This window comes from Garra rufa, chromosome 12, assembly GCF_049309525.1.
Source record: "Garra rufa chromosome 12, GarRuf1.0, whole genome shotgun sequence".
NCBI lineage: Eukaryota > Metazoa > Chordata > Actinopteri > Cypriniformes > Cyprinidae > Garra > Garra rufa.
The window spans coordinates 38797626-38816476 of NC_133372.1; the positions used below are offsets into that span (position 1 = coordinate 38797626).

Sequence of the window (18851 nt, forward strand, 5' to 3'; positions counted from 1 at the left end):
AGTGTCTGCTACAGGATTAAATATTAATAATAAATAATGAATAATATATTAAATTATATTAATAAATTGTGACCCTGTCTTAAGTAGGCCAGGTGTATTTGTAGCAATACCCAAACAATACGTTGTATGGGTTCAAATTATTGATTTTTCTTTTATACCAAAAATCGTAAGGATAATAAAGTAAAGATCATGCTCCATGAAGATATTTAGTAAATTTTCAACCGTAAATCTATCAAAGCTTAATTTTTAATTAGTAATATGCATTTCTAAGAACTTCATTTGGACAACTTTAAAGACGATTTTCTTAATATTTACATTTTTTTTGCACCCTCAGATTCTAGATTTTCAAATATTTCTTTCTCTGCTAAATATTGTCATATCCTAACAAATCGTACATCAATGGAAGGCTTATTTAGACCCTTATGACTGGTTTCATGGTGCAGGGTCACAATTATTAAATTATTAAATAATATAATAAATCTCGCTTGTGAGGGGGAAAAATAATTTACAGACTTTTAAACTAGACATCTAACATGCAGTACAGCACCTTAAAAAGCGAACCGTTATCATTTACAGGTACTCATGTGTTACTATTGTGTGCTTTTCAATTTCTGTTTACACCAGCGTGAGGTTTTGGACCTTTGCCCAGACTCACTCCTGTTTTAGGAGTGTTGACTTCATATTAGCCTTCACTAACCACAGAGGTACTTTAGCAGTGTTTGTGCGTTGTTGTTGTTTTTCAGCAGAACCTGAATGGCCATATCTTACAGGCGAGAATTTGCTGTCATCGTGCCGGCTCAGGCTTTCCACGGCTCGCTGGTTATTAGAGTGCATCTTGTGTCAAGGAAAAACACAGTGTATTTGTGTCAAAGATCTGATCCGGTGAAGAACATTTGATGTGACATCTATTCATTTAGACTTTTTAGAGACCGTCTCGCCCCTCCCTGCACCCAAACACCTCTGATCAGGTAACCAGTGCGGCGTCGAGACGGAGCGTTTGATCTTCCATTTTCCGCAGCCTGCAGATGGCTAGCTCTCCTATCGCCTCATAACAATTTCATAAGTGACTTGCTGTAAATTGCCATGGCGATGGTATGGTAATTGGGTTGCCACTCTGCTTCACTTTCTGTCTCTGGTCAAAGAGAGAGAGAAGCATTTCTCTTTCTTTTCGCTGCAGTCACACTGAGTAATAAGTGTTAGGACAGACGGACTGAAAGTGAGCTTGATCACAGAGTCGGGGAAAAAGAGTGCACTCATTTCCTGCAGCGCAACTGAGAGAATGTGCTAGTAATGTGCTACTCGATGTAGTTTACTGAACGTTTTCTGTACTGCTTCAGCTGACCACCCATAATCATCTATAAAAGTAGCTTTACTTTTTATTGGTTGTTGAAGTTTAATGTTTTGATGGATTTTGTCACTAAAATGATCTAGACCGGTGTAGGTTAGATGGGAAATTTCTTTGTGTGTTTGTGTACACTACCATTTAAAATCTTTTTTGTTTGTTTTAGTCTTATGTTAGTGTATCAGTACTCGGGGTGGGCGATATATCAGTAGATGTGATTAACCGGTAGAGATCTCTATCGCAGTTACGCGTTCATATGACATTGCTGTGCTACATGGTCATCAGCACATTTTTAGGCATTATGGTTTAAAAACAAGTGATTTTAAGCTGTTAAAGTGCAATCAGAAGCAAAAGAGAACTCATTTCACCATATGTATACATATTTCTGAACACTGTCAGAGAGGCGTGCACACATGAAGATGGTGTTCATAGAGCATGGGACTAGTGAACCAAGTTATTTTTATCGCTTTATAGGCCTTGAACGGTTAAATACAAACACTTGTATGCGTCAAATTGTCCGTCTTTGCAAGTATCCTCTTAAACACAGTGATTTATGTCTTAAAAGGATTAGTTCACTTCCAGAACAAAAATTTACAGATAATGTACTCACCCCCTTGTCATCCAAGATGTTCATGTCTTTCTTTCTTCAGCCGTAAAGAAATTGTGTTTTTTGGAAAAAACATTTCAGGATTTCTCTCCATATAATGGGTGTGTATGGTGCCCCCAAGTTTGAACTTCCAAAATGCAGTTTAAACGCAGCTTCAAAAGGGCTCTAAATGATCCCAGCCGAGAAAGAACAGTGTTATCTAGCTAAACAATTGGTTATTTTCAAAACAAATGTACAATTTATATTCTTTTTAACCTCAAATGCTTGTCCTTTTTCATCTCTGCAATGTAATCCGCATGTCTGTGTAATCCGGGTCAATACAGTTAGGGTATAGGGCTGTGTATTGGCAAGGGCCTCACGATACGAAACATATCACGATACATGGGTCACGATATATTGCGATACAATAAATATTGTGATATATTGCAATAGTTTGTATTAGTATGCATGTCACATTGACAACTTGATAAAGTTGGCAGGCGAATTAAAATTACAATTCCAATTTATTTTCCATCCATTCCAATTCATTAGAACTGCACAGTGTGTAGTTGCACAGTGTTGAACAGAGTAGCCAACGTTACTTTTTCCAAACACTTTAGCCTACTTTGTGTAATAACGAAAACATTTATTTCAGTGAAAAAATAAGTCCAAAACTCTCTATTTTAACATTTTGAACAATAGGGCCCAACAATCTTTTTCTTTTTTTTTTTTTTTTTTTTTTTTTTTTTAGAAATTCTTGTGTTTTAATTTTTCTGATAATCAAATGAAAGCATAAACAGTAATTTATTAATCAAATGAAAAATAAACCCTTTTAATTTTTGCCAAACAAACAGAGGTTTACTGTTAAAATCAATACATGGAAGAAAAATTCAATTCAAGTTTATTTGTATAGCGCTTTTCACAATACAAATCGTTTCAAAGCAGCTGTACAAAAAAAAATGTAGGCTACTACAATATATTTAGTAGCTTATTAGTGGTGACTACTGTATGTTAAGTCGATGTACATATGGTATAAATATTAAAAACGGTAATGGTGTAATCAAAAACAGATGATGAACACTAATAGTAATGATTATGTGTTGCAATCAAACTTGTAGAAAAATGGTGTAGTGCTGTAAGTTGTTTCAAGGCTGGCATCATCGGCGGTCCTCTGGGGGGTTGACATCATCTCTTCTTCTGAATCCAGGCTGAATCTTGTGTAATTCCTAGTTACCATGCGATGGAAATCCTGTGGCAGAAACAGGAAAACAAATAGAGAAATAATTAGCGTAGCTGCTGTTCCAACCAAGCAAAAATTATGTGTTTTGCCCAAGCTGAAGAATGTTGATGTGCATTTGATCAGATGTAACTGAAGTACAACGTTATGAGATAAATTATGTGAATGCTTGGCTACAGAGATGAGTCTTTAATCTAGATTTAAACATAGAGAGTGTGTCTGAACCCCGAACGTTATCAGGGAGGCTATTCCAGAGTTTGGGAGCCAAATGTGAAAAGGCTCTCCCTCCTTTAGTGGACTTTGCTATCCTAGGTACTACTAAAAGTCGAGAGTTTTGCGACCTTAGGGAGCGTGAAGAAGCCGGACAACCACCTAGTAGTGCATTACAATAGTCCAGTCTAGACGTCATGAATGAAAAATTACATTCCGTTTAAAACGTTTAAATAATAATAGTATTATTATTTCTACAATTAAGTGGTTAATCTTGTTGTAATATATATTTTTGATCATATATATTGTTTTATGCAAGTTATTTAAATAGGAATATATAAACACTTACATTATACTGTACAAAAGTAATACAAGACTAATATTGTTCTGTTACATGTTAAACCGTACTTTTATTTTGACAGGTTGCCGTGAAGTTTCTGTGTGTATAGTATGATATGATGCTTTCTCAAATGAAATGGTAAAAGTGACACTCACAGCAGCTTTGGAGATTGAGTTTATCTGTTCAAGTGAGATGCAAAGGCCAAACATTAGCTGGAGCATCACGTGTGCTTCAGTATGCGTGTAGGGAAAAAAACTGCGTCTCCGCCATTCATACATACAGAGGCAAACGGAACATGCAGGATTCATACTGAAACGGTCTTTTTGCATTTCAGTTTTCATAGACACTAGTCAATATCGCGATTTGAATTAAGTGACAGACCAACTCTTGATTTATTAATCCAAAAATCGACGATTCGGTGGCATTCCGCGCTATAGTAAATTCCTTTTTTATGAATGGAGTCCGCGATCCATTCCATGTTTTCGCGGAGGAGACATTGTAAACGCACGACCATGTAGTGACAGAAATGACATGCCTTCGTGTTAATAAGATAAATAACATAAGGCAGTTTAGTTTGTTTAATAAAAGAACAGTGTATAGACCTGTTTTATAGGAAAGATAACCTTAAATGACTTCTATTGTGATCTGGCGTTATATCGAAAATAGGGGGTTAGGGGGGACACTGGATTTGCAAAGCTTACACATGGCATTTTTTTTTCTAATTCAGTACTCCCTGATATAGTGTTAAAACCAAAGTGCAGCTACACATCAGCTCTAAAAACTGGAGGCGATTTTATATTTTCCGCCATGCTCACTCTTGCTTACTTCTGATACCGTACTGCTTAGGGTTTTGTTCATATCGATGAAGAATGACGTCGTTTGGCACAACTTGGATCGATACTTGAGGTTAGACTATTGATACACTATCGTAAAAGAAATTATCGCGATAGTCAGATGTATTGATATTTTTGCACAGCCCTATTAGGGTATGTCAAAAAACTCCCATCTCGTTTTCGTCTTCAACTTCAGTTGTACTACAACGCTGTTTTACCTTTTTTTGTTGACCGCGTTTTTTCAGATGTACTTCCAAGAAAAAACATTGTCTTGTAGGTTTTTACTGCTTAGCGCAGTGCACATATGAAAGACTTCTGTGTTCTTTTTAGAGTTTTTTTCTTTTTTTTAGTGAAGCTGTTCTGTGGATGTGCCCATGTGCTCTGGTCAGTGCACCATTAATGAATACTTCATGATGTTATTTAACTCTCGGATGACTAAATCAATATTACCCTTCCTTCTTCATTGAACATAGAACATTCATGGAGAAACAGATGGTTCTTTACAGCCGTGAAGAGTCAGTCCATCTTGGACGTATCAGACTCCGTACATCATGCAACACACACACACACACACACACACCATTCCTGCTTCATTGAACCGGTGAGGCTGATATTGTCTGTCAAGCGCCTTGGGTTGGAGAGACTACCAAGACTCTGGCGATGAATGCGTGTTTGGTTCCAGAAGGAACCTACCGACTTCATGAATGCTTTAATGAATGTTTTTTACGCATGTTGCATTAGACATGTTGCAGGAGAAGTCTGCTTCTGCCTTCTTTTATAAAAATAAAAACGTAATTATATAATGCAATGACATTTTTGACAGTTTTAGTACTTTTTGTGCCACTATATAATGTACAGGGTCGAATCTGGTCTTCAATAGTTTATTTTTGCACTTGGTTAAACAGACACTGTCACTGTAGTTATTAGCTTTGAGGCTGCAAACAGACATTTGCGTTTGAACATATGAGAGGAGTTAACAGATATGAAGAGGCTTTGTTATTGCCCATGAGTAATTGTTGCCTGTCACATGAAACGAAAGCAGATTGTACCTTTAAGGACATCCCTTTATGCTTTTGTTTAGCATGGCAACATAATAGCTGTTTTGATGAGTCCTCTGGTAATGACGGTTTAATCATTTGTTTACTACGCTCGTCCGAGGTATACAGTGATATTTAGTCAGCCTTCGCTTTAACGGTTAAGCACCTCGCACTTATTTTTTCATCCGGCGTCTCCATCACAGTGTTTCTGGGTGGAAAAACAACCTTTGAATAGCAATTTTGTGAACACAAAGTCTGTCATTTCTCTCTCTTGCACCAAAGCAGAGGGTGGCTGTGTTATGCTAATTCAATAGGAGCTTAGCAGGAACATTTTATATGTTTTCTCTCTTTTTTTGTTATTCGTCAATATGTTCGCTGACTATTTGTGGAAAAAGAGCAGCTCGGCTCTAAAAAAGCCCATCAATGACAGACTGAAAAAGCACAGAAGTAAGGCATAAGGGGGAAAAATGCCTGCTTAATGCTCATACTTGCATCTGAGGCGGCAATCTGTTCTGTTTTATTTTTAAAATGGCCTTTACCCTTGTGAAGAATGTCACACATCCCAATGTTAGATGATTTTACCCTTCAACTCGCATTAATGAGAAACTGCATGGAGACTCTTAGATCCTAACCACATCTGACAAGTGCCAGCAACATTTGCAAATCCTGTGAAATAACCATATGTTTGTCATTGCTTGAAAGACTATTAGACTGTTGGAAAACCATATGTTTGGTTTTTTGGCTTTATTGTGTTTGATAGTAGTAAGCGAAAGTATATGGACTAGGGATGCACCGAAATGAAAATTCTTGGCGAAGCCAAAGCCAAACAAAATTACACACTGGGCCGCTTATCGAACAAGGTTTTCATGTTTTCTCCCCATTTTTTCACCAATTTTCACCATTGCATAAATTAAATGGCCAATATTTTCTTTTTACAGTTTTGTCTTGCTTTAAAAAAAAAAAAAAAAAAATTACAAAACAACAATTTAAAAATATTTTTTAACACTGAACATTTGTAACATTTTAGTAGATATTATAGCTTACCAACAAAGCACAATTAAACTTAAAACTAATAAGTTAGTAAAATAATATTCTTTGGACATTTTTAAGACCCACTTCTTGAATCAGGCATGTGTTTTTAATGTACGAATAAATGCAGCCTTACAGAACAACAGTAAAATTTCAATGCTGACATTTATGAATGTTGACTTTTATTATGGTGCCTTTTACGCAAGAAGACCTCAGTACTACTTTTTGTTGACAGCAGCCAGCAGATTTGTGAATGATTCTCATTACGCTGTTTTAGCGCAGATTTTCCTCACGCTTTGGACTTCGAACATTCGGTGCATCCCTAATATGGACACTTCATCCACACTTAAAGGTCCGCTATAGTGCTTTGAAATGTTGACTTCATTTCCTTATTTTTTATATTTTTTTGTTAATTTTACAGCTTGGGCCAGAGCCGTTGAGCTCAGTAAAGCCTCATTTGACAGCATGCGACAGCCACAGTCTCATCCATATTGCTATAAAATATGCCATTCTGTGTACAGTAGAATTCCAATTGGTCCGATACATTTTGTGTAGGCTCAAAAGAAAATCAAAAGAAAGTGTTTACTATATTTATAAGGTTAAAAATAATATACTAAATTATCAAATAAGATCAAGTCCTTTTCTTTTCTTAAATATTCAAGCTTATTTTTAATATAAAGCCCTTTTGCTGAGCTCGACATTAACGCTTGTCCGCTTCAAGTGGATTTTGTGAATGGGCAAGTGAAGGAGAATTTTACTTGTCCGACCGGACAAGTAACCTGATTAAAACATCAATAACAAACAATAATTAGTGTAGCACCGAAACTTTGGTGAGAATTATTCTGATTGTACTACTTACAGTGTAAACTTGTGCAGCCTATCTGAATCACAGAAAATTTAAAACGAATAGGCGCAACAGCATACACAAAGAAACAAACATACTGCGGTAGAAAAAGAAGATAAATATTGTATAACATATTATATAGGTAATTACTAGTAACTACAAGTTAGTTTGTAACTAAATCTATACATTATTTGGTTGCACCAGTTGTTCGTAAGGCAGGACTTAGCTAGTAGTTCGTAAACTCTCCATAAAGTAATGCGTAGTCGCCTAATATGATGTTTACACTAAATCATCCAATAGAAACCTTCAAATACGTGAGCAGAACTTGTTTAAATGCTATAAATTTTAATTTATCTTTCATTCTAACTTCTTTTGCCTCACATATACTAACGGTAAAACAAGTTTTCATTAAAAACGAAACAATGATAACACTAGTCTATATGTAAGCTATTTTTTGTCCACGGTCACATATGTAAATAACATTCAGAGACTAACTGAAATAAATAAGGATCAATAAATATTGAAAAAAAGAAATGCCATTTATTTATCATTTCATCTGACATGCGCAGCATGAAGTGCACAGAGTCGCGCTGTAGATGGGGTGTTGAAGACGCGCTAAAAAAGAAACAAGTACGTTTATTCACATATTGTTCTCTCTCTTAATATGAATGTGAGTATAAATGTCAGCAGTATAATATGCCTAAAGGATTAAAGGTTGTCGGTTAAAAGAAGATCATATTGATGCAGTTCACTCAGTCTGCTATTTTATTCCAACCGTTACTCCTGACCAGACGCTTCCGTAAATATTTAGTTTATACGTAGAGTTACATTTAAACTAAGTTTATTGGTGCAACGCAAAAATATTTAGTAGTGCGTAAGTTGAAACTTAGTGTCCCTTTATGTCGCAACTAGGCTAAGTTGTAACTTAAGCACAGCTGGTGCAACCGGCCCCAGTAGTTCAATAAACTAGTAGTTAATATTAACTGACTTACATTTTAAATGTAAGTTATAAAAAATAAATAGTTATAAGTATAGACACAGCAGAACAGTCGCGAATCTGAGAAATACACAGCTGTGTTTTAATACTGAATGATTTAGCATTTAATTAATGAATCGGGTTTGTCAGTGAACGAACTGGTTGAATCCGTGACTCACTCATTAAGACAGTGACTTACTGCCACCTATTGGTGGCTCGGTTTCATATTTAAAAGTATTGCATTTTTTCAACATTTTAGATTTATATTTTTAAAGAAGTACAACATTAATCTTATAGCATTATTTATGTATTTGCAATTTTACTGTGTAAATGCATTTTTGGAACCTCTTATCTTCATTAAACAGTCTAAGTAAATACATTCAAATAGCATTTTCGATGCAGGCTGGGTTTTTCCTATGCAGTGGAAAGATGGAGTTTGTTGATTTTTATTTAATCTGAATGGTCACCATACAGAGTCTAGTAATTTTAATTGAATGTATTGATAAAATTTCAGAATTTAATTTAAATGATGACGCATTTAGTAAGGTTAGGAAAATAAAGTTTAAAAAGTGTCCTAGAAATCAATTTCTGATAGGCAAATATCACAGATATTCTGATTAAAGTAAGATCTTATAGAGCAGTGATGAGACTATTGAGACTTCAGAATAGATTAATTTACAGCAAAAAAGGCTCTTTTTTTGCCTAGGACAAGTAAATTTTTTTACTCGGACAAGTGAATGTCTGATTTACTCGTCTGAAAGGACAAGCACATGTCACATGTCAAACCTTAATGTCAAGCCCTGCCTTTTGTACATTTTCTGGAATAACTACCTATATAAAAAACTATATCGTGAAAGATATCGTTACCGTGAAATAAAATTTGTCACCGTGAAATAAAATTTTGGTCATACCGCCCAGCCCTAATCCCCTATATAGTGCTGTACAGAAAATGCAAATTCTGTGAATGGAGAGAAAATACACATTTTGTGAACAAGTGAGCGATTTCACGCATAATGTTAAATTACGTAATGAAAACAAAAATCATTCCAAACACAGCCACTGTACAGTTTTGCGTCTCTTAACAACATGACAGTGTTTCATTCCTGAATGAATCAACTGTTTAAATGATTCGGTTCAGTTGCAATGACTCATTTATTAACAGCGACTTGCTGCCACCTACTGGCGGTTTTAATTTCACATTCAGCGTATCCTTTTAGTTTTAAAATGGTTTCAAATATAGCTGCATTAACATATATAAATACATCTAAATGCCACTTCATATGCAACTTCTGCATGAAGATGAATTCTGTTGATAGTGGTTTAAATTGACTTATTAAATGTCAGAATTTGACTCAAAAGATTCTGCACACTTTTGGCTTTATAAAGGTAAAAATCCATTTAAACTTATTGGAAAATAATAATTTCTATCACTGCTGTGAACTGACCTCACAGAATAAAAGGAATATCAAAAACTTTGAGTCAGCAGGGTAGTGCTTAAGCACAATAACACACACAGCAAAATATTGTCTAATTATCATTATCGATAAAATATTTTTTGTCAATATCGCACACCCCTAAGGATTATTTATTTATGCTAAAAGCCCAAAACTCGAACTTTTGTGAGTATCAATGCATTAGATTAAATAAAAGTTGCTTTTTAAGTAAGTCATAAAATAGGAGGTTATTAGATTTGATGTCGATAAGATAAAAAAGAAGAAATTAATACTTTTATTCATCAAAAGCTCATTAAATTGATCAAAAGCGCTGTAAAAAGAGAATTTCTATTTCAAATACATGCTGTTCTTTTGAACTTTCTATCCATCAAAGAATAAAAAAAAATATTACACAGTGCAACTGTTTTCAACATTGATAATAATATTAATAAGTGTTTCTTGAGCAGAAAGAAATATTAGAATGATTTCTGAAGGATCATTTGACTCTAAAGACTGAAGTAATGATGCTGAAAATTCAGCTTTGCATCACAGGAGTAAATAATATTTTAAATTATATTAAAAGAGAACACGTTTTAAATGTAATAATATTTATTTTTTAAGCTATATTTTTATAAATGCAACCTGGGTGAGACAACACACACACACACACACAAATTATATGTATATACTGTATATATGTATATATATCTCATCATCCATCTAGTTCATCCATTCCTCACAGTCTTCATTGGGATGATGGCGCTTGTCAATGTGGGATCAATGGATGTGATTGTGGCACTGAAAGCAGTGCCTAAGAGCCGTGCCAGCTCCCATTACTGTTAGCGCCCCAATCGCGCCCCCTCCTGCTGCTGAGGCAGACGTTCCCAGACTCTGCCAGACGACCAGCCTGCACACCTTAAGTGAAACATATCGATCGCAGCTATTGCGAGTCCATGGAAATTTTGCACAGATGTCCTGAGCAAGACACAACACCTTCTCAGAAAAGGTCTCACATCAGTCGAGTATACAGAGCCAAAAAGTAGCTGTTTAATTCTCTTTGTTGGTCCTCGGGCACCTTGCTAAACACTGCCCACTTAATCTTCACAGGAGCCGACCACTCACGTACACACGCGTATTGCCTATGGATTTGGTTGGCTTGTTTATGACCTTGGTGAAAGGGTTATGGTTTAATCAGTAGTTCGCACTGTTTCTCCAGGCCCTGCCAACCTTATTCCTGCAGCGTAATGAAGGCTGCTATCCTGAGAGAAGCTTTCCCACAGCAGGTCGAGGGCTGATCCAGGATCAGTTGCTCCTGTGTTGGTGCTGATCTCTTTGGCTGTGCCAAAAACATTCTGTTCCAGGAACACAACACTTTCTTTGTTTTGCGAATTTGATTCGATTTCAGCGTGACCTCGAGTCAAGGAACAGATTTTGATCAGTGCCAAACATAGAAACTGTTAATTTTCACTGCCAAATTTGAAAGCTTTTTGAGTTTTCACAGAAGCTCTTGAGCAAATAGATCATAGCATTTACATTTATTCATTTGGCAGACACTTAAGCAAAAAGAAAGCAACTTGCAGTTCACTCGAGGTACATAAATATGTGTGTTCTTAAGTACTGAACCCATGACATTGACTCAAGGGTGTCAAACTAAAAAGGGCTGAAAACCGTCATTTTATGCCTTTCTTAAAACTTTTCTCTACCTCTTATTTACAGTTGTTCAAAGAATGGTTTGAAATATTAGTTTTAGGAATTTTCTTAATTACTTTCTTTTTATACATTTTTAACAATTTCTTTATTTGTGAAAAATGTTAAAATAGGATTATAGAATCAAACGTTTTCACCAAATTTTTATTCATCAGCTTTATTCATTTTTAAATTATTATATAAATATATATATATAATTATTTTTTTTTTTTGTATATATGTGACCCTGGACCACAAAACCAGATTTATACATCAGCTTTCTATTGATGTATGGTTTGTTAGGATAGAAAAATATTTGTCCAAAACTATTTGAAAATCTGGAATCTGCGGGTGCAAAAAAAAAAAATTATAAAAAAAAAAAAGATTGAGAAAATCGCCTTTAAAGCTGTCCAAATGAAGTTTATTTTAGAATTGCATATTACTAATCAAAAATTAAGTTTTGATATATTTGCAGTAGGAATGTACAAAATATCTTCATGGAACATGATCTTTGCTTAATATCCTAATGCAGCGGTTCCCAACCGGGGGGTCGCGACCCACTAGGGGCCTCAGTGATCCAACAGGGGAGCCGCGAGATATCTTAAAATGAATTTAAATATTATCCTATAATTGTTTAATTTCATTATTAATATGCTAAATGAAAATAATAAAAGCACAGCCTCTCGTGTTCTGTGATTGATTGCTTCAGACTCGCGCAGCAAGCCTCATTGCACTGTTAAATACAAACTGAACAGCGGCTCAAAACTTCCAAACGCTGTACGCAAATTAATGTTACATCTCTCGGCTGCATGCATGAAGCAAACCGTCGTGCTAATGTAAAGGTGAAGACGATTAGTGTAATAATAACGAACTTGCGCGTACCTAATGTATAACACCGGAGTCGTTCATTAGGCACGCATAAGTCCGCTATTGATTCACAAACTTTGCGCGCTCTCGGGGGTCTGATCCATATCGTATTTTGGCGTGAAATTTCACATTTGCCTAGTTGTTTTTATGAGCATCAGGCGCGCACTGACAGAGTTCACTGATCCCGTCTTCGTCTAACCTTCACATCGATGTGTTTCAACAGATTTAGAATGTATTTGCTGTATTTTGAATTCATGTATTATTATTTTTTTAATGGATACAAACAGTAGCTATTCAGTCAGTCAAGTTCAAATGGATAGTAGGTTTAGTGGTCTTTTGGTATCTCCCTGTTGTACAGCGAGTTCACTTTTTGAAGAAAAAGTACTTTGAAGTCGTAAAGACTGTCTAACTATGTATATGTGTGTGTGTGTATATATATATATATATATATATATATATATATATATATATATATATATATATATATATATATATATATATAGGTGTATATATATAGGTATATTTAAAGTTTTAATTTAAAGTTTTAATTTAAAGTTTGTTTGAATTTAGAGCTTTTTTATAACATGCAGTAGAAGAACAATAAGGCAAAACAAATGTTTTGGTTAATTAAAAAAGGTTCAAAAATAAATACTTTTCTCTTTACGGCGTAGTACGGTATAAGAGGACATGCAAAATTGACCGGAGAAGCCCCGGAGTAAAAAAGGTTGGGAACCCCTGTCCTAATGATTGATAATTTTGACCCATACAATGTATTTTTGGCTATTGCTACAAATATACCCATGCTATTTAAGACTGGTTTTGTGGTCCAGGGTCACATATAATACATTTTATGTCTAGTTTTGTCAATATTTGGTTTTAAGTGTAATTTTAGGTCATTCATCCAGGACCAGTTTTCTACTTGTCTGTAGTGTTAATTTCGTCACCTATTTTTAATTTAGTCTTAGTCTTAGTCTTGTGCCAAATGTCCTTGTTAGTTTTAGTCATATTTAGTCATTCACATATCTTTTTTTGTTAGTCAAGTTTTAGTCGACTAAAAGTCTCGTCATTTTAGTCTAGTTTTAGTCAAAAGAAAACTCAAGGTATCTTAGTCAAGTTTTAGTCGACTAAAAGTCTTTTAATTTTAGTCTAGTTTTAGTCAAAAAAGAACTCAATATATTTTAGTCTATATAGGTTTAGTCAAAAAAATTTAGTCTTTTTTAAAAATAACACATTATTACTGAGATTATTACTGATACACATTTCAGTAAAAAAAAGTGTTTCACATATCTCAAACATTGGTTAAATGTCATAATTACCTGACAAAATACATGATTTTGAATGATTTTTGTTGAATGCAAATGTTAAACGTGTCTGGTTTTCAATTTCCGATTTAGGAGACACATTCACAAATGATTAACCCTTTCAGTGGTGAGTTTAAAATATTCTAGCGGACCCCTGAGAGTGAGTTTTTTTAAGCGACCGTTATTTTAGAACGTTCGCCCTTATTGTTTCCATGGCTACGCATCAAGCTTGTCACGTGACACAACACAGACACAATAACACTGTATGACAGATAGATCGCTTTTATTTCGTTTTTCCTTTTTTATCCAGAATACTCACACACTTGCTTACCATGCCATGAACTATCTAATATTCCGATTCACAAATATGTGTGAATTAGTATGTTTCGTCGTTTAAAACCCTATATAAATGATCTGGATCGTAATCTGTAACGTGAGATGGGCATTTTTACAGCACATATACATTCATCCGTTTCTCCCGAAATACATGCAAGTAATGGCTGGTGAACTAGAAGAGGAATAGAGTGAACTTTTTAGTTACTAAGCCTATGTGTATGTGATATGAATAAAACACATCGGCAAATTATATTTGAATAGATTGTTATTTGCTGCTTCCATAGACCTATGTGTGTATTTTACAAACTCTAAATGTCTCATTTTACTAGTACTTATGTGTATTTAAATGTCTGAAACCTAAAATAAGCGTTATGTGGTTAAAAACACTGCATAGTTGTGACTATATGACAAGAGCAGAGCTCGTCCGTCTCTGGCTCAGCGCCAGCCAGCGTGCCAAAGCGCAGTTTGAATATTTTAAAGCCGTAACAGCTGATGAAAAAGCAGAGACGATTGTAGACGAAAATGAAGAGAGATTTTATCTTAGTTTTTATTTTATGCAAAACATTTTCGTCTCGTCTTTTTTCGTCAACAATAATGCATGTTAATTTAGTCTTAGTCAGCGTTTTTGGACAGTGGTGCAGTCTTGTCATCGTCTCGTCTTAGTCATGAAAAAAAAGGTCGTTGACGAACATATTTCGTCTCGTCTCGTCTGACGAAATTAACACTACTTGTCTGTCAACGGAAAGCATTAAATCAACATTATTTGACGGAATTTTATGAATATATAATGGCAATAAATGGATGCAAATGGTATTAACTAGACATTTTAAAGGGTTAGTTCACCCAAAAATGAAAATTAGCCCATTATTTTCTCACCCTCCAGGCATCCTAGGTCTGACTTCCTTCTTTTAGATGAATCCAATCGGAATTATATTATCCTGGCACTTTCAAGCTTTAGAATGGCATGGGTGGGTATTTCTCTTCATCAGTCCAAAACAAGTCCAATAAAGTGCATCCATCCATAATGAAAAGTGCCTCACATGGCTCCAGGGGGTAAATAAAGGCCACCTGTAGCGAATCGATGCAGTTTTGTAAGAAAATATCCATATTTAAAACATAATAATCATTTTAATCTAGCTTGAGCCAACTGGTCATATATGGAAGCCTTTCTGGGCAGATGCTGTAGGACGTTGGCGGTGTGGAGAGAGGTAAACGGCACCAGTCACGAATTAGAAGTACAAAACGAGGAGTTGACCAGGCCGATGACCAATTGGTACAAGCTAAATTAAAATAATTATTGCATTTTAAATATGGATTAAATATGCATTGATTCACTACAGGAGGCCTTTATTCACCCCCTGGAGCCGTGTGAGGTGCTTTTTTATTATGGATGGATGCACTTTATTGGACTTGTTTTGGACTGATGAAGAGAGACACCCAGGATAATTTTTAATATAACCTAAGATTGGATTCATCTGAAAAAAGGAAGTCATATACAACTAGGATGCCTGGAGGGTGAGTAAATAATGGGCTAATTTCATTTTTGGGTGAACTATCCCTTTAATGCTCAAACCATTTCTCACATCACTGCTCTAAGAGTTAAGCCGAACTCATATCATGTTAAACTCCAGCTGCTAGAGTAACCCATCCCAGTTTGTTTCTCTGATAGATTTTTACAAGCACTGTGCGGTTGGAAGGTACACAAATAAAGGCGGTAATGCACATTGAATGAGTCAAAGCAATCATTTTCTATAAGCTGTTGGAACAAACTCAAGCATTGAATATTCAATTTGCATCCGCTCAAACTTTTTGAAATTAACTTTGGCCCTGCAGTGTGTTCGGGCTGAGAGATAATCACACAAAGGGGGTTCAGCCCTTCACCCGGCAGCGTTTGCATCGGTAAATCTCTGTTTTTCTTTTCCAAGCCCACAATCGGCCTGCCGCTCGACAGACCCTTTTGTGCGCACGTTAAAGGCTCTTTATTGATTGGAGGCAAAATGTTTTTAATGTTGTTGATGAGATTTTGAGATTGGCCAGCTAATGGGAAAATGGAGGCCCCTTTTTCAATCAATTTTTAACTCAAGTCTTAAATTGAAAATCTTTAGCAATGCAATTAAGGCTGATTTGAAAGGTACACTAAAACTTTCGAAATGTTTTTATACTCTTTTCTTTTTTTAAGCTCCTCAATTTAGAGCTTCAGAATACACGCTTTTATATGCTAAGTAACATTCCTCCCCGCTGTTGTTCAGTCATAGGTGAAGGATAAACAAAACAAAAAAAATGAATAAATAATTTGCCTTTCAAGATGCATAAAGGTCCATGATTATCAATTAACCGTTTTACTTCTAATTGTTAAAGTGAATCATAAAACCCAACCCCTTTGATCACAGGGAACATTTTCTTCTGATTCCTGACCTGAGACAAATCAAACTGCTTGCATTAGCATTAATTAAATTGTACGCTGCCTCCACGTCAACAAATTCATTTCCATTGCAGCCACCGGCAGCAACAGAATATGCATTAGTGCCTCGTCGTTTCCTTTGTCGGCGAGGAGAGTTTGAAACAGCTGGTTGATTTTAATAGACTCTGTGTCCTTGTTGTTTTTTCTCAGTGCACGTCAAAGCGGGAACCTGTGAGGTCATTGCAGCCCACCGCTGCTGTAACAAGAACAAAATCGAGGAGCGCTCCCAAACTGTCAAGTGTTCTTGCTTCCCTGGGCAAGTTGCTGGGACAACAAGAGCGGCTCCTTCCTGTGTGGACGGTAAGACACTTTTCATTTGTTTATGTGTGTGTGTGAGAGAGAGAGAGAATTTGTTTTTCGCATATGTGTGTGTCTTTTTGCTATTTGATTCTATTAAACAAGATAGTTTATTATTTCTGTAATAATAGAGAGATAGATTAGACTTTTAAATTATATTTTTAGTATAGCATTAATTTAAAGCACAAAATTTAATTTAAAACATAAAAACCACAGGCAATTTTTGATTATGACATATTTTCGGACACTAAGCAAATTTGTGATTATTGACCATGATCTCTAGTCAACAGTCATCTTTTCATTCATTGGTTGTCTAAAAATACCATTTGTAATAAAAATCTGAATTAAATTAGAAAGTTATACGCTGGCGCTCAAAAGTTTGGCATCAGTTAGGTTTGTTAATGTTTTTTAAAGGCATTTCTTATGCTCACCAAGGCTGCATTTATTTGATCAAAAACACAGAAGAAAACTGTAATATTGTGAAATGTTATTGTAATTTAAAATAACTGTTTTCTGTGTGAATATATTTTTTAAAATGTATCTTATTCCTGTGATGCAAAACTATTTTTTTAAGAATGATTTTTGAAGAATCATGTGACACTGAAAACTGAAGTAATGGCTGATAAAAATTCACAGGAATAAGTTATATTTTAAAATATATTAATGTAGAACACCATTATTTTAAACTGTAATAATATATCACAATATTATTTTTTTTCTGTATTTTTGATCAAGTAAATGCAGCCTTGATGAGCTTATAATTCTTTAAAAAACATTACAAATCTGACTGATGCCAAACTTTTGAGCAGCAGTGTATATTATAAGGTAATATTAATGATGCTTGTAATATTCTAGCATTAACTTTACATTATATTCATATATGCAGTGGTGGCCAAAATTATTAAAACACTAGTATTTTCGCCAGCTAAAAAATTGTTTTAAGTTAGTTATTTCTATCTTTTGCTGTAGTGTGCCAGTAGGAAATACCAGTTTACACTTCCAAACATTGATTTTGCCATTCATTTTAAAAATCCAGTGCGTTTTTTGTTTGTTTACAAGGAGTCTGACAACATCCAATGCTCCACACAGAGATCTGATCTCATCAAATCTGTCTGGAATGACATGAAGAAACAGAACAAACTAAGACAGACTAAATCCAGAAGAACTGTGGCAAGGTCTCCAAGATGCTTCAAGAAACCTACCTGCAAAAAACTGTGCATGTGCCTTTAAAGGGCAAAAGCTGTTTTAAACACAAAGGATGGTCACACCAAATGTTGATTTAATTTAATTAATAGAAGTTAATCAATAAAGAAAATCTGTTTAGGACATTATTTTTGACAGCATCCTTCTTTTACAGCATTTTTACACAAGTGCCTAAAACTTTTAACAGTACTGTAGCTTTGCAAGTAGGTTTCTTGAAGCATCTTGGAGACGTTGTTACAGTTCTTCTGGATTTAATCTGTCTCTGTTTCTGTTTCTTCATGTCTTTCAGACAGACTGGATGATTGTGAGATCAGATGTGTGGAGCATTGGCTGTTGTCAGACTCCTTGCTTTTGCGATTTATTGTTTTAAGAATTAATGCTCTTAAATTAAACCATCATTTTAAAGTAGCCTGTTGGTTTTTAAAGTCTAAGTGCCCCTCTTTATCTCAGTCTCATCTCTCTGGGCTGTCACTTCTGAGTCTGGGTCCGTTTGAGTGTGACACCGTCATCCTGCTGTTCGCTCGAGTGCAGCGTGGGCTGCTTGTCTAATAACATGTCAGCGGCCCCCTCACTGGACAGGTCAATCGATCTTGATCTTCTTTTCTGCCCTCTAATGCATCTGACAGGTGCTGCCACCCCCTGCTGAGCACCGAGACCACAGCACATGATTCTACCTGCTGTATGAGGACAAAAGCCACTACACTTAAGACTGAAAAACACTTGACCTCTCTATTTTTTTTGCTGTAGATTGAGTCATTGGTTGTAAAAGTCTGAGACATCATCTGGGATTTTCATGTTTTTTTTACTTATGTCTGTGTATGTAAGTTGTATAG

At 35.3% G+C, this 18851-nt stretch overlaps 1 protein-coding gene across 1 annotated transcript in view; it reads left to right on the top strand.

Moving 5' to 3' along the window:
- Positions 1 to 18851, top strand: part of tafa3a (TAFA chemokine like family member 3a) — a 135257-nt gene that overhangs the window by 106278 nt on the left and 10128 nt on the right. The window contains exon 3 of the mRNA XM_073852334.1: positions 16669 to 16818. Within this exon, the coding sequence (XP_073708435.1) occupies positions 16669 to 16818 (150 nt within the window). The remainder of the gene's footprint in view (positions 1 to 16668; positions 16819 to 18851) is intronic.